General features: G+C 34.5%; 1 protein-coding gene across 6 annotated transcripts in view; it reads left to right on the forward strand.

Annotated features, from left to right (window-relative positions):
* The window catches only part of TCF12 (transcription factor 12), a 376,791-nt gene that overhangs the window by 177,063 nt on the left and 183,061 nt on the right, over positions 1-16,667 (forward strand). For all 6 annotated transcript variants that reach the window (XM_024568099.3, XM_045201097.2, XM_024568100.3 and 3 more), the window contains one exon: positions 1,086-1,188. In XM_024568099.3, coding sequence (XP_024423867.1) covers positions 1,086-1,188 — 103 coding nt within the window. The remainder of the gene's footprint in view (positions 1-1,085; positions 1,189-16,667) is intronic.

Here is a 16,667-nt window from a genome sequence, read left to right on the forward strand (position 1 = left end):
GAGAATGAGGCCTGTTTCAGCCCCATTAATGTCTTCTTGAATGTTACTCTGCAGTCTGGGTAATGATAAATGTTCAGTGATTGATGATTTTATAGTCTCAGGGGATTCTGGGTGGTTTCTGGTTTCTGTGAGCCAGGGCAGTTTTCTTTCTTGTTTGGGCCTCTTGTTAATTTTTCTGATGTTTACTAACATTGTTTTAAGTTGGCAGAAGGGTAGGTATCATCTGCAGTTTTAATTAACTAGGGTTAAAAGCCTTATTAATATGATTTTAGAGGTGGTGCTCAACTTAGAATGTATGAGTTTGAGAACAAGAACAGTTTCTAATTCACAGAACTTCTGTAACATTTTATTTGTAAACTTTGGTATCCTTTTTTCTTCTTTGCTTTTAAAAAACATGTTTTAAGTTATAAAGAGAAATTTAATGACAGCTATTATAAAATAATATTAGCTTTATTTTCATGGTGTTTGTAGTTTTATTTTTCAGACTCTTAAATCACCTATTTTAATGTGTTTTCCTTTTTACATGGCTCACTTTCTGGAAGAGCATGGTTTGTTTATACAAGTATTAAAAGGAGTTAGAAACAGATCTTCTTTTGCTAAATATTTGTTTGCCATTTAGGAAAGGATTCATTTCTAGTATATTGATTGTAGGTTGTTTTTTAATATTGTAAGTAAAGCTTGTAATTTCCTAAACTTTTATTGGTAGGGAATGGAGGCAGAGAAGGGAGGATAGAGATTAACATTTTTATGATTTCATAATTTTCATAATTTAGTTCATAATTTAGTACTCAGAAATATAGTTCCTTAGTTCATCCTTTTTAATGAAAGATTTGTAGAACTTTCTTCTTAGCTCTAAAGAGATCACGTGGCTAATTTTCTTTAAGATCAATAAAGAAACTTTTTTTTTACCTCAAAACCTAAAAAATAACATAAAAGAAGCACTTCTGTTTAGTTTTTCAAGTAATGGACAAGGAACTTGGTTAGGAATAACCATTTGTAAGTCTGTATATTAATTAGATGATTATACTCAATTAGCAGGACTGCCAAGTAATCTCTTTAATACTCTGGTCTTTTTTTTCCCCCAGGGTTTTACAGACAGCCCTCATTACAGTGATCATTTGAATGACAGTCGATTAGGGGCACATGAAGGCTTGTCCCCAACACCTTTCATGAACTCAAATCTGATGGGTAAGTTGGCAGTTTTTTGCAAGTAGTCTTCACAAAGTCTCTTTGTTCACAGCCATATTTTATCCCCTTGTCCAGGAAGGACACATAAGTATTTAGAAGAAAGTTCCTGAGTTTCATGGGATATCTGGGCTTTCCTGTTTAGCTTAGTTTGAGGAATAAGCATTCAGAAATGTGGGTCCTTCTCTTAGAGCATTATTGTCACTAGTACCCAAAAAGAAAGCAGCAGTTTTAACTGTCCATTTTTGTAGTGTCTTTGTGACATCAAGCATTATATGTTTTCTGCTTTTTGGGCAGAGAAGTGTTTCTGAGACATTTGTAATTTACTATTTGTCTTAGCAGTTGTGTGTATGTGGTAATTAAAAATATGACAAAGCAGTGATTTTAGTCAGATTTTACTCATATTGGACAATATTGTCTTTTGGCACTATTTGGTTAAAACTTAGTAGTACATTTAAATGTCGCAGCATTTGTTTTAAGCACTTGGGTTCACATTGGAGATTTTAACAGTTTTGTTCTGCAATAATAAAGTTGTACTTTGAAGGATATTACCTACCACCTAAACCTGATTATTATATTTTGGCAAAACCTTTAAGGTTAGCCATTCTCAGTATCTCTTCTTTACTTCCTGCAAAACACCCCTCTGTCTTTCTCATATGAAAGTTTATAGCTGTTCAAGCTAAAATGGTAAGCCCAAGTTTTTTTTAAAAAAATCAGTTTGGATGCCATTTTTTTAATGATGATTTTATCTTTTTGCAGACCTAATTCAAAATAATCTCTGTTTTATGACATTATTTTTCCTTTCTGCTTATACTAACACTCATCACATTACAAAAGCATTATTTAATCTGTCTTACTGGTTGTTGGTAGCATCATGTGGGTATGGAAGGTTTTGTGTAATTGACATTGATTTCATTACTTTATTTTTTTAATTTTATTTTTAGATTTTATTTATTTTTAGGGAGAAAGGGAGAGAAACATCAGTGTGTGAGAGACACATCAATCGGTTGCCTCTTACACACCCCCACCCTGGGACCTGACCAGCAACCCAGGGATGTGCCCTGACAGGGAATTGAACCAGCAACCTTTCGATTGATAGGCTGGCACTCAATCCACTGAGCCACACTAGCCAGGGCTACATACACTATCTCTTAAGGATGTGACCTATATCGTGATCTTAGAATTGTCCTTTTAAGACGCAGCCGTGCTAATCTAAGTGGATTACCCAAATCCAAAATCCCGGTGGTCTTCATTTTCAAAAATGGTTTTGCTTTGCATGGGCTTTATTTCCCTTATCCTGTATAAAGTGTTGAAGAAACAGAGTCTGATGTTTTAGTGTGGATTTTGCCTAAGGCAGCTACCAGTCTAAAGCCAGAAGCATTAAGTATGACATAAGGGTGAAATAACTAATAACAATTCACTTCAACAGAAATGCAAATGAAAATCCCAGGATTAAACCCATTATCATCCCAGATTAAAATCAGAATTTATTTTAATAAATTTAGAACAAAATAATTATCCGCATTTAGCTAGGGAAAACTTTCTAGTTTATTTTTTTTAATTTTATATTGAGCTTACCACCAAAGTAAAATAGATATGACACTTCAAATAATTTACTTTTTTTTAAAAATTTTTATTGTTATTCAATTACAGATGTATGCCTTTTCTCCCCATCCCTCTACCCCACCCCAGGTGAACCCACCTCTCTCCCCCACCTCCACCCTCCCCCTTGGTTTTGTCCATGTGTCCTTTATAGTAGTTCCTGTAATCCCCTCTTCTCACTGTCCCCTTCCCACTCCCCTCTGGCTATTGTTAGATTGTTCTTAACTTTAATGTCTCTGGTTATATTTTGTTTGGTTTTTTCTTCTATTGATTATGTTCCAGTTAAAGGTGAGATCATATGGTATTTGTCCCTCACCGCCTGGCTTATTTCACTTAGCATAATGCTCTCCAATTTCATCCATGCTGTTGCAAAGGGTATAAGCTCCTTCTTTCTCTCTGCTGCGTAGAATTCCATTGTGTAAATATACCATAGTTTTTGGATCTGCTCGTTTGCTGATGGGCACTTCGGTTGCTTCCAGTACTTAGCTATTGTAAATTGTGCTGCTATGAACATTGGGGTGCACAGGTTCTTTTGGATTGGTGTTTCGGTGTTCTTAGGGTATAATCCCAGCAGCGGAATTGCTGGGTCAAAGGGCAGTTCCAGTTTTAGTTTTCTGAGGAAATTCCATATTGTTTTCCACAGTAGCCTCACCAGTCTGCATTCCCACCAACAGTGCACTAGGGTTTCCTTTTCTCCGCATCCTCTCCAACATTTGTTTGTGGATTTGTTTATGTTGGCCACTCTGACTGGTGTGAGATGATACCTCATTGTGGTTTTAATTTGCATCTCTCTGATGGCTAGTGATGCTGAGCATCTTTTCATATGTCTCTGGGCCCTCTGTATGTCTTCCTTGGAGAAGTGTCTGTTCAAGTCCTTTGCCCATTTTTTAATTGGGTTGTTTGTCTTCCTGGAGTGGAGTCGTGTGAGTTCTTTATATATTTTGGAGATCAGGCCCTTGTCTGAGGTATCATTGGCAAATATGTTTTCCCATACTGTTGGTTCTCTTTGTAATTTGGTGCTGTTTTCTTTAGCCATGCAGAAGCTCTTTATTTTGATGAGGTCCCATTTGTTTATTCTTTCCTTTATGTCCCTTGCTTTAGGGGATGTGTCTGTGAGGATGTTGCTGCGTGGAATGTCTGAGATTTTCCTGCCAATGTTTTCCTCAAGGACTTTTATGGTGTTACGGCTTATATTTAAGTCTTTTATCCATCTTGAGTTTATTTTTGTGTATGGCGTAAGTTGGTGATCGAGTTTCATTTTTTTGGACGTAGCTGTCCAGATCTCCCAACACCATCTGTTGAAGAGGCTGTTTTTGCTCCATTTTATGTTCCTGCCTTCTTTGTCAAATATTAATTAACCGTATAGACTTGAGTTTATTTCTGGGCTCTCTGTTCTGTTCCATTGGTCTATGTGCCTGTTTTTATGCCAGTACCAGGCTGTTTTGATTACAGTGGCCTTGTAATACAGTTTGATACCAGGTATTGTGATCCCTCCTGCTTTGTTCTTCTTTCTCAAAATTGCTGCAGCTATTCGGGGTCGTTTATGGTTCCATATGAATTTCTGAAATGTTTGTTCTATATCTGAAATATGTCATGGGTACTCTAATAGGGATTGCATTGAATCTATAAATTGCTTTGGGTAGTATGGCCATTTTGATGATGTTAATTCTTCCAATCCATGAACATGGTACATGCTTCCATTTGTTTGTGTCTTCCTTAATTTCTTTCTTCAGTTTTGTGTAGTTTTCTGAGTACAGGTCTTTTACCTCCTTGGTTAGGTTTATCCCTAGGTACTTTATTTTTCTTGTTGCTATATCAAATGGGATTTTTTTCCTGATTTCTGTTTCTGCAGTTTCGTTGCTGGTGTACAGGAATGCCTTTGATTTCTGGGTATTGACTCTGTATCCAGCTGTTTTGCCAAATTCATTTATTAGGTCGAGTAGTTTTTTGGTGGAGTCTATAGGGTTTTCCATGTATACTATCATGTCATCTGCAAACAGTGACAGTTTCATTTCCTCCTTTCCAATTTGGATGCCTTTTATTGCTTTTTCTTGTCTGATTGCTGTGGCCAAATAATTTACTTTTGTAGTATAGCTTTTCCTTAAGTAGCATTTCATTTATAGTAAATGTGGCAGAACAAGTTATAGTCAGTGGTTTTGTAATTTCAGATTGAACTACGCTTTCTTAATTGAGGCTGTTAACTCTGAATTGTGAAAAATTGGAATTTTTTTTAAACCTCACCAAAGGATATGTTCATTGATTCAGAAGAGAAAGAGAGAGGAAGGGTGAGGGAGAGAGAGAGGAACACTGATGTGAGAAACACCAATCGGTTGCCTCCCTTTTGCCTCCCGACTGGGGAGTAGAACCCACAACCTAGGTATGTGCCCTGACCAGGAATTGAACCTTTCACCCTTCGAAGCATAGGAATGGTTATCCAACCAACTGATACTGGGCCAGGGCTGAAGTAGTATTTTCTTAGTTGCAGCAATACGAACATTCTTGAATTTACAGGTAATTATTAGAATACTTTTAATAGTCATCATATCCTGTGTATAAAATCAGCATCTCCAAGTCTTAAAGTTAAAAAAAACCCTCATTTATAAACAGATTGATCCCTTTACAGTACAAGTGAAAAAAATCTGCATTTATCTTAAATATGTTATACAGTTAATAAGGTAGTTATGCATTTTCATTGTAAGTTTTAAACCCAATCTTAAAAATGTTAATTTGTCTGTTAGAAAGGGGGAAATAATTCTGAAAAGATTAGGCAGATATGTTCAAAAGCATTTCACTAGTCATTAGCAATATCTGATTTACTATACTTTTTTCTCTATATTTTGAATAAAAGCGATCAAATGAAGTATCTAATAATTTAGTCTAAGCAATCTGCATGACAGTAGCTTGCTTTTGGAAATAAATGTCTCTTAAATTGTAGAGCAGTTACACAGTAACAGGCATTTTCACTTGATGTGAGCTGAAGTAATTGAACTGTTAGATACTCAAAATGTGGGTTTATAGCACTTGGTAGAGTTACAGTGTATAGATTCACTTTTCTAGCACTGACAATTTGAGAGTTTCAGGCTAAAAAAACCTTCATTGTTGAAGCACAACTGAGGTGCACATGGTGGTATTAGAAACATTTGGAACTGTTAATGCCTAATCATCATAACAGGTGATACTTGAGTGGTGCCATGAATGGTAAATGCTCAGTTAAAGCTAATAGGAAAGCAGTAACATATTTCATCATTGCTGCAACATATTAAAAAATACGCTTAAAAAGGGGGGATTGTATGTCTAGGGAATGTTGTTTTTTGTATCATGTTCTACTGTAAGCAAATTTGCCTGAAGAAATAGTGGCTTATAAAGTGCCACTGTCTTTCATGACAGAGCTCTTAAATATGTTAATGATGTTGTACTTGGCAAAAATGAGAAATTTTGTCTAACAAGGGTTGGTAATGATTCAATAATGAACAATTTGCCATAGAAACATGCATTCTATATTCATTTAGATATTTTGAAGTGTTTTACGTAGGAAGTAAAGCTATTTTGTTGGATCAGTTAGTGTTTCTTTTCATTGAATTCCAGAATTATCCAGTTGATTTGTCAATATAGAAAAAAAGGGCTTTTCTTATGTTTCAAATTGAAATAAGTACATACTTTGGCACATTACTAAGTAATTAGCATCAAACTGTACTGTACTTTATTATAGTAAAACTACAAAGCTTTGACAGTAGCAATGAATTGCAGTAGTCTCACCAAATAGTCTTATCTTTTTCCAGCCTCTTCCAGCTTTGTTCTATTTCTCTACCCTTGGTCCCCTTGTTAACTTCAGTAATATGTGCTTTCCTTTACCTTTTGTTGATTAGATGTATTTTTGGTGATGATAGGACTGGTTTATTAATTGGACATAGAAATTAATTATTTCATAGAATTGCCTACCATTAATTCCCAACTGATTGTGGAATGAATTACTCTTATCTTTCTACCCCTTCATGTTTATCAAAGCTTTACTTATTTTAGGTGGTGTCGACAATGGGAAAGTTGAAATGAGATACTACCTTCAATTTACCTTTTTTTCTGAGATCTTCAATTGTGTTTCTGAGATCCATTTTGCCTTTAGATATTTTATCTTTTAAAGAGTGAAAACACTTTAAGAACATGTTGGTGATACAAGAAAAAATTCAGGGCTGAGAGTTAAGTGATGTGGATTTTGGTAAACTTTACCTTTCTAGTAGGGTACTGCTTGGTAGTCTCAAAGATCTTCTGCAGCTCTAGAATTTTGTAATCTAATGTATCTAACATTTTTGGCCCTGACAAAGCTTGCAACTAGAATTATAATTGCTATTTTGCAAATGATAAAACCAAGGCACTGGAAAATTGTTTTTTCCTGACATTACAGAGCCAATAGTTGACAAAACTGAATATCAAACCCATGTTTCCTGATGTCCAGTTCAGTGTTCTTTCCCTTAAGCACATTAGGCCTATAAGGTACTTGTTCCCTGTATATAATGCTCCCAGGATTTTACTAGCTCAGCATTTTCCTAAACTATAATTATGGGGACACTGGTCTTAAGAGATGATCATGAGAAAAAGGTTTTGTAGTGACAATAACTTGGGAAAACATTGTATATTGTGTTTTCCCTCTTAAGAGATTCAGATTGTACTTTAGAATATTGAAGACTCTGGGGGGGAAAAAGCATATTTAACATTGTTTAGCCCATCACATCCCAGATTCAAATGTCGTACAGAGCCTTTCTGTAAAAAGTATCATTAGCTTCTGAAGCACTAGTTTTCCATAGACCACCCACTGGACAATGCTTGTAAGTTATTTTAAGGGAAAAATAAAACATAATACATGAAAGTTCTCCGTAATGTGAAGTAATACAGTGTTAATAATATTGCTGTATATAATTTTATAACTCATTTTAGGCATCTTAGCTAATTTAAAGTTGGCACAGTTTCTTAAGCATATTATGTTAAACCTCTTTTTATGGGTATTTGACTTATAAATAAACCAACTGTCCTTCCATTGCTGTTGAGGTCTGTTTGCTCAGTCCTACCCTTCTTTCTAACTCAGAGTCTAAAGTGCTCCTCTGGTAGTAGTCACTACTTTTATTTTAATTTCATTGTGGATTAAATAGGTTTCTTTGTTCTTGTCTGGGTATTTAAACCCCAGTACACTTTTTTACCCCTATATATTCAGTATTACAAACAGTCGATTTTAAAGAAACCTCTTTTGTATACTTGATTCCGCCTGCACCATAATTTATGACTGATCCAGAAGTCTCTTAGTGTTACAAAAAATGTAGAATCACAATTTTTAGAATATCAAAGCACAATAGAAGTTTGCCCTCAAAAGATCTCTAATTTTGATGTGTACATGAAATTTTTTCACTAGATGAAATAATGAAAATGATTATAATTGCTGTGGGAGAAACAGAATGGTTTACTGTTTGACAGTATTTCATAAGAATGAGGCCTTCATTCTTTCTCCAACACTTTATTAAATTACCTCAGGTCTCAAGAAAGGATATGAGTTATATATTCATTGATATATATTCTCTGATCTTCTGACGCTTACAAGAATAGAATGTTGGCACTGGGAGAAACTTGAGTGAAAGAGACCTAGTTACCTTTGAAGGAACCAAAGCCTGGAGAAATGACTCAACCCTTGTGATTCCATTTTAGACCATGTTCCATTCCTACTACATTGCTTTTTTCCCTCTTTTTACTTTTCATGTTCATCCATTTGTTTATTTGTTCCTTTTTCTATGTTATAGGTCTTCTATCTTTTGCTTCCACTTGCTGATGCTTAGACCAATTTGAATTGTTGAATACCTTTCTTCTTCTCCTTCATTCTGTTCTTAACTATGTAAAATACTGTATGGCACAATATAAAGGTGAATAGGATTCAGTCTGTTTACAGTCTTGGCTATTTTAGTGTGGTAGGGAAATAATTTCAATAATCAGTATACTTAGTAGAATGTGAGTGATCCAAAAAAGTTCTTACAGAAATTCAGAAGAGATTAAAATAAGGCACAGCCAGAAGTGATCAGGGAAAATCTTACTGTGGGGTAGCATTTAATTCAGTGTAATAGTCAGGGCTTTTTTTTACAAGTGAGAGAAATTAAATTATGTTCAACAAAAATTGGTATTTATTGACTTAATGGCTAGGAATAGGTTGATTTTAGGCATGGTGGATCTAGGGGTCAAATGCCATTGGGTTTCCCTCTTTCCCCTTAAAATGAGATAAAACCGGAGTAGCAAATTGGGCTGAGAATTTTGAGAAATAGGAAAATGTAAGAGTGTAGTGTTCTTGTCTCTACCTCTCTACTTCTAGATTTTTCACTTCAGTATTTCCAAGTTCTAAATTGTTCTTTCTGGCTACCATATTACAGGATACATTATATCTTCATGGTTAGGAATGTTTTCTTTCAATGCAAACATGCAGTTTATTTATAATACTCTGTTCCTGGCAACACCATCCTTTTCCATGCCCATGCTCTTGAAAAGCAGCCTCTTTCCGTGGTTAAAGTGGCTTTGATAGCCATTCTTTTGAAGCCAGAGATACACTGATGGCTTCTTTCCTACCCTATCTGGGAGAGACTAAACTAGTGCTAATATCTCACTTTGAAAGAGGTTTTAGAGTTTCAAGAGTATGCCTCTATAGAATTAGGTCCCTTGCATCTAAATGCAGTTACTCTTGTAGTGAATTACTTAATAGGATTATTTAAAAGAGATGCCAAGATATCAGAAGATAGAGGGGGAAAAATGTTCAGTTAGGACTTTATTTTGAAAATTAAAATAACTAAAATTAGAAAGTAATATTAATAAAACAATAATTTATATTTCAGCCATTCTTAAGTGAACAAAGCATGAAATGTTGAGTTTTTGGTGTATTTTTTTCTTCAGAATATTTTATGGCAATAAAATATTGCCATAAACCTCTTTTACTTCACATTTGAATTTTGTTGATTTTCTTTTATTATTAACTGACAACGCAGTTAGGTCTAAATCTGTTGGTGACTTTTGTGTTTGATTAAATGGGTCTTCAACATCACTTTCAAGCATTTCATGAAATTTTGAGTAGCTTGCATGTTGTTCAGCTTTTGGTGGACTTCTTTTGTATTTCCTTTGTATTATAGGATATTTAGCAAAAGATTGAGCAGAACTCCATTGACTTGGGACTGAGATAGCCACACTATTCGTGAGGGATATTTCACTGCAATTTCCTTTTAAGGTGTCTTGTCTTTAGTGAATATTTTTGCAAGATCACAACATTGACTTAACTCTGCAACCTTGCAAACTGGTAACTCTAGGGACTCACATAAGGAGGACAGCCTTTATTTTTGTTTACCCAAGTTATTTATTTACCATCACTCCTGTGTATATGCCTTGCGATCCAAAGTAATCTTTTCTGATCCTCGTGGTTTTATAGTGGGTGAGTGGCATAGATCTGGTAAATGATTCTTCCGTGAATATTCCCATTGTTCGGGTCTAGGTCTAGGCAAATGAATGTGAACTCAGGATATTCTGACTCCTGCCTGTATGGGGTGGATGACAAAGGGCTGTGACTGCTTGGTTGCTAGAGAGCAAAAGAATGATTTTAGAAAAAGAAACTTTTGTAAACTTGACAGGTTTCCTAGATGTTTACAATCTCAGAACCACACCATGACATACAGTTGAGAATTTGGGGTGTTGTTTTAGTTAGGAAAAGTCCTAGAGCAGCATTATCAGAGTGTGCCTTCTATGCTATAACATTTAAGATACACTGCTTATGATTATAGTGATGCTTTAATTATTTACTGTAGGTTTTCTTACTGTTTTGTTAAACATAAATGCTTAAATACTAAAATTTTCATAGAATGTTTGAGCTAGAATGGCTCTTACCTATTTAGCTCAGTGGTTCTCAGTTTGGGAGTGTTGAGAAATTAATGATTGTCATAAAGACGAAGTATGAGGAAGTGCAACTGGTACACCCCACACCCTGGAAACTCTGGAACCTCTTTCAAAGTGAAGAGTTAGTATTAGCTTGGTCACTGGTCACTATGTTTATGCAAGTTTTAGTTAGGCACCAAATAAAAGTGAAATTTTAAAAATTTGGAAAGCATATCCTTAATTGTTTGTGTTTAAATTTGTAGAAATGTTACTGTTTGAAAATATTCATAGCACTCATCAATCAGTTGTATAGGTTTTTGTATTATATTGCTGTTATTTAATAAGACTCTAATTTTAAGCGAAGCCCCTCGAAAGACACTTGCTTATTTTGAGTGTTGGTTCACCATTTTTGTAGTTTCTTCATGTCTTAGTTTATTTTTTTTCTTACACAGTTTAGCCTTTTCATAGCTGACGTTTTTTTGTGACTTCCAGGTTGGGTTGGTTTTGTTGTTGTTATTTGGGATGTTAGGGTTTTTATGAACACTAGAACTTGCCATTCTACCTATATCTTAGGACCTTCCTCTTGAAAAAAATAGTGTTGGCTATTGTCATATGCATGGTGTGGTGCAAAGTATGTGACAGTTATTCTTATGTTGCATACTTGTTTTCAACTTGGAGAATTCCTCTGGAAGTTTGTCAGACTCCTCCAATTGTATGAAATTTCTAGGGAGTCACAATTAAATAGGATTAGAGGATAAAGACACTACAACAGATTAAATCAGTTTATTTCTAGTTGTAAATTTTATTAATTTTTTAAAAATATATTTTATTGATTATGCTATTGCAGTTGTTTCAGTTTTTCCCCCTTTTCCTCCCTCCACCCAGCACCCCCACACCATTGTTCATTTCCATGCATCATGTGTATGAATTCTTTGGCTACTCCATTTCGTATACTGTACTTTACATCCCCGTGGCTATTCTGTAACTACCTATTTGTACTTCTTAATCCCCTCACCTCTTCACTCATTCCCCTACACCACCCTCCCATCTGGCAACCATCAAAACATTATCCATATCCATAATTCTGTCTCTATTCTTCTTGTTTGCTTAGTTTATTTTTTAGTTTCAATTGTTGATAGATATGTATTTGTTATCATTTTATTGTTCTTAGTTTTGGTCTTCTTATTCTTTAATAAGTCCATCTAACATTTCATGTAATTTCTGTTATGTACATTTCTACACTAATTCCTGAGATCAGGGCTCAACAAACTTTTCTGCAAAGACCCTAATAGTAAATAGTGTATGGTTTGTAGCCCAGGAGACAAAAATTGGTAACATTATGTAGATACTTGTGAAATCATTTAAAAATGTTAAAAACATTTTATAGGTTATGGGCTATAAAAATAAAAGTTGATGGCCTGGATTCACTCTGTAGCTTGTAGTTTGCCAAATTTATTCTAGGTAATTTAACAAAAATAAGTTAAACAATAGCAACCCTATCAATTTATTGAAGAGGTAAGAAATTATATATGTGAAATTATGTAGAATGTACCAGTATTGTTTGGTGGTAGTGAATTATTTCTGAAATTTCTAGTGCTTCATTGCCTCTATACAGAATGGTAAGTTTCTTATTATATGAGTTGTTTTCCTATTGTTTTTGTTGTCAAATATATTGATAGTTGGCTTTAAGGCAAATACCAGATTTCCTTCATTTCAAATTCTATTATCCCCTTAATTTTCTACAATCTGAAACTTAAAAAAAAACTATTTCTCAAAATATCAACATAAATGTGTAGCTGAAAGGTGAAAAGTAGGCAACTCAGTAAAGATGTGGCAGTGGGGCACCTCTTTAGAGAGAAATCTTCAGAACAGCTGTGGAGAAGAGTCTATAGAGAGAATCGGTGATGAGAGAGTACTATGAGAATGGCACAATCATCAGGGAAGTATACTGTTGCCTTATTGAAAGTCTGCACTCTCAACTTGGGAATCTCTCCAAAAGGTGTGTGCAGTAAAAGTATTATAACATTTTCTAGTCCTGTATCTGAACATATTTTGTCAGGTAAATGTAAATTACGGGTTTTTATTGCAGTTCATAGACTATATATTAAAATTTTTAATGTACATTGCTTAATACTAATGAAGTGTTATGATTTTATATGCTTATTCATCTTGAATTTAAAGCTCTTTTCTATCTGAAATATTTAAGAGGAAATGTGCTTTATTTGTTATATGATAATTTTTATAAATTTTTGCTTAGGTTTACATAAAGTAAGATATGTTTACACTGAAGAATTTTTGTTCACTTTTTATTTTTCTTTCTTACAGGCTAATGTGTTTCAAGGAAATTAAATTGCGCATAGCATTTTTACTGTGTGTGTACATGTGCATGCACATCTTTGTGTTTTGACAAGACAGGAGCACATTAAATATAGGCTTTTTGTTTTATTTCATTTTGCAGTAAGATTTCAATCAAATGTCTTTTTTAAAAATTGTAAATATTATCTTTAGGTGTTTTACAAAGTTACTAGAAAACATCTTCAGGTACTGGCAGAGTAGTGTAGCAGGTGTCTGCTTGTAAGTTACTATTTCCCTAGAGATATTGGGGAAATATATATACATGCATATTTGTATGTCCTTATGTGTATCCTCTGTTTTGTTTCTGTCTTTATTTTGTTTTGTTTCTGTCTTTATTTTAATCTGTCCCTGATTCCTTTGGTTAACTTGCTGTACTAAGTAGTTTTAGAACATTGTAGCTCATCTCAACTTCCCAACTGTTTTTGTTACACAATGTGTTTTTATCTTTCCAATTTACCATGATATAACTGGAAGGAAAACAGTGCCCCAAACACATTTATAAAGATGAATTTATATGCTTACTAAAAAATATATACTGTGTGTCTACTTAACTTCACCAGCAAAGAATTCAAAGAAGTAATTGAAATTTTACATTGGGTCTGTAAAATGATATAGCCACTCTAGAAAACATTTTGGCATTTCATTATAAAACTAAACATTCAGTTAGCATAGAACTCAGCATTTGTGTTCTTTAACATTTATCACAGAGAACTGAAAACTTACGTTCTTGGCAAAAACTTGAACACAATGTTTATAGCACCTTTTTCATGATAGCCAAAACCTGGAAACAGTCCAGGTGTCCTTCACTGGGTAAATAGTTAAATTATGGTCATTCCCACCATGGAATACTATTTAGCAATAAAAAGGAATGAGCTTTTCTGCAAAAACCCAGATAGTAAATAGTTTATGGTTTGCAGCCCAGGAGGCAAAAATCAATAACATTATGTAGGTACTTGTATAATTATTTAAAACGTAAAAAAAAAAACTATTCTTAGTTCCTGGGCTATAAAAACAAAAATTGGTGGCCTGGATTTGATCTACAGCTTATAGTTTGTCAAACTTATTCTAGATGTTAATCATTGCAACAGTTTAGAGTGATCTTGAGTGCATTAGGCTGAGTGAAAAAAGCCACTCAAAAAATTAAATACTAGATGGTTCCATCTGTATACTACTCTTGAAATGGCAAAATTATATAATCGAGAACAAATTGTTGGTTACCAGGGGATAAAGAGACAGGTAGATTTGGTTCTAAAGGGCAACACAAGGCATACTTGTGCTGATGAAACTGTTTGCTATTGTGATTGTGATGGTGGATACATGAACCTACAAAATGAAAAAAAATAACTGGGGGAAATTTGAAAGATCAGTGGATTATATCAATATCAATATTCTCGTAATATTGCAAAATGGGGGGATTATGTAAAGGGTATGCAGCATCTCTCCATTATTTCTTACAGTTGCATGTAAATCTAGTTTTCTCAAAAGAAAAGTTTAATTAGCAAGCATGTATACAAACATATAACTGAATATATACATAAAGTAGTTAAAGGAAGTAAAAAATGTAGAAGAGTAGGTTACGCAATATAGGAGGAAAGAGATTAGGGATGTTCAGAGATTTTTTTTTTCTAGAAGCATTTCTAGAAGAATCTAGACCAAAAGAGTCACTCTCATGGCCTTTTAAGTCACTGAAAATTCATGTATTTTTAAGGCGAGGATGTCTCTTGAACTTTTATTTTTAGGAAACTGTACCATTCTAATAAGTGATATTAGCAAGTGAGAAAATTCTTTTTGCCAGCACGTCTTTTGCTTTGTGTGCGCAGCACTACTGTACCTTTGGGCCTTACAGGTTAAGAAACATCAAAGGCCAAAGCCTTATGTGTGCTCTTTAGGACATCAACAACTGACAGTATCTAGAAAGCAAGATAATCTGTACTTCAGAATTGAGTATTTCATGGAAAAATATTAGCATGAGGACAGGATATAAACACTTGGTGCCCGGGGTGAGGGAAAGATAGTAAGCATGTCAGAGAAAAATATTGGAAAGTCCCAAAGTTAATTTTTCAGTGATAAACTTCACCTAGGGCTGATCCTTATCATCTATCTTCCCCCCAGAGGCAAAGTAGAAAGATGGAACAACATATTTTGTCTGGGCAGACCTCACTTTTACTTGATTCAGAAATGAGGTTTGAGGATTAGGTTGACTACCATCTATATAATCTCAGTTAGGTGTGAAAAATTCCCTCCTTTCCTAAAATGCTAATCCTACTTAAGAAACTCTTCTGCAGTTTTCAGTTTTCACTAATCACAGTAAGATGGCTCCATAGGAAGAGTTTGAGAATCAAGGTGAGGCTATTCTGGTTGCCCCTGGGGTTAGGTATTTCAGGCAAACAAGTCTTTAGACGAAGTTCTGGCTTGGAGTCTCCAGAGGTGATTGGGGGAGAACAGGGGAGGGTTCTTGGAAATGGAGTTGAGAAAAACATCAGTAGGCTAGTTCATAACTTCCCTTTCGATTTTTAAAGAGTCTACCTAATTTGCCAAATTTTTCCTAAGATTTTTTTTAAAGTCTTGCTTTTAAATATGTGTGCAAAGAGCCAGTAATAAGTAAAAATATACTTGCATCTGTGTTGTCAAAAAGTTTGTGTCATTTGTGAAAAGCAAAGGTTATAATTGTGGGTCTTTTAAAATTATAGTAAACTGTGGTGCATTATAAATTTAAGGATTTTAGAATGATTTTGAAATGATTAGTATATAAATGCAGATGAGTCCTTGGGGGCAGATTTTTTTTGTATATGTGAAAGCTGAAGTAAAAACAAAACACCCCTTACTTAAAAAGAGGTTTAAGATGAAGTGGCTAAATTTCAAATATCCCTTTTTTGCTTCAGTGTGTTACTTAATCTGGCTGTAGGGTATATTTATCTACTGTAAAGACCATTGATGCATGCAAAGCTGAGCAGAGTACCATTTTACCCAGTGGGTCATCTTTCTCTGGAAATTTGTAACTGCTTCAGTGAGTGAGGTCAGCTGGGGAAAGCTAGCAGGGCTAAGATGTCAGCTATTGTCTGATCTTTTAAAAATGTATTTCTTATTTCCTATGAGGTAGTTACTTGGAAGCATAAACAGTAATGATAATTATTAATATTGTAAATAGGACAGTCTGTTAAGTTCTGTGGTATTTAAAGAGTACTTCTATAATTCTTTGTAATTCTCTTACACTTTTCTTTAAGCATATGAGAAGTTCTATTTCTCATGTCTTAACATCAGATATTTTAACTTACTCTTTAGTTAGTTGGAACCTATGGCCTGAGTTAAATGTTAACTAACTAAAGCAGGGGTGTCAAACTCGTTTTCAGTGGGGGCCACATCAGCCTCGAGGCTGCTGCCAAAGGGCCAAATGTAATTTTAGGACTATATAAATGTAACTACTCTTTAACTGTTAAGGAGTTGAAATTATATTCAGCCCTTTGAAGGCAACTGTGAGACTGATGTGGCTCCCAGTGAAAATGAGTTTGACACCCCTGAACTAAAGAGTTCAGATTATTTACCTAAATCTGTTGTTATATACAGTGTTTTAAGTGTTTTGGGGATGAATACTGAACACTGTGGTATGTCACAAATGAGTAAAATTTGTCAAGGGCAGTTTAACTTGA

The sequence above is a fragment of the Desmodus rotundus genome, chromosome 7, assembly GCF_022682495.2.
Source record: "Desmodus rotundus isolate HL8 chromosome 7, HLdesRot8A.1, whole genome shotgun sequence".
Classification (NCBI taxonomy): Eukaryota; Metazoa; Chordata; class Mammalia; order Chiroptera; family Phyllostomidae; genus Desmodus; species Desmodus rotundus.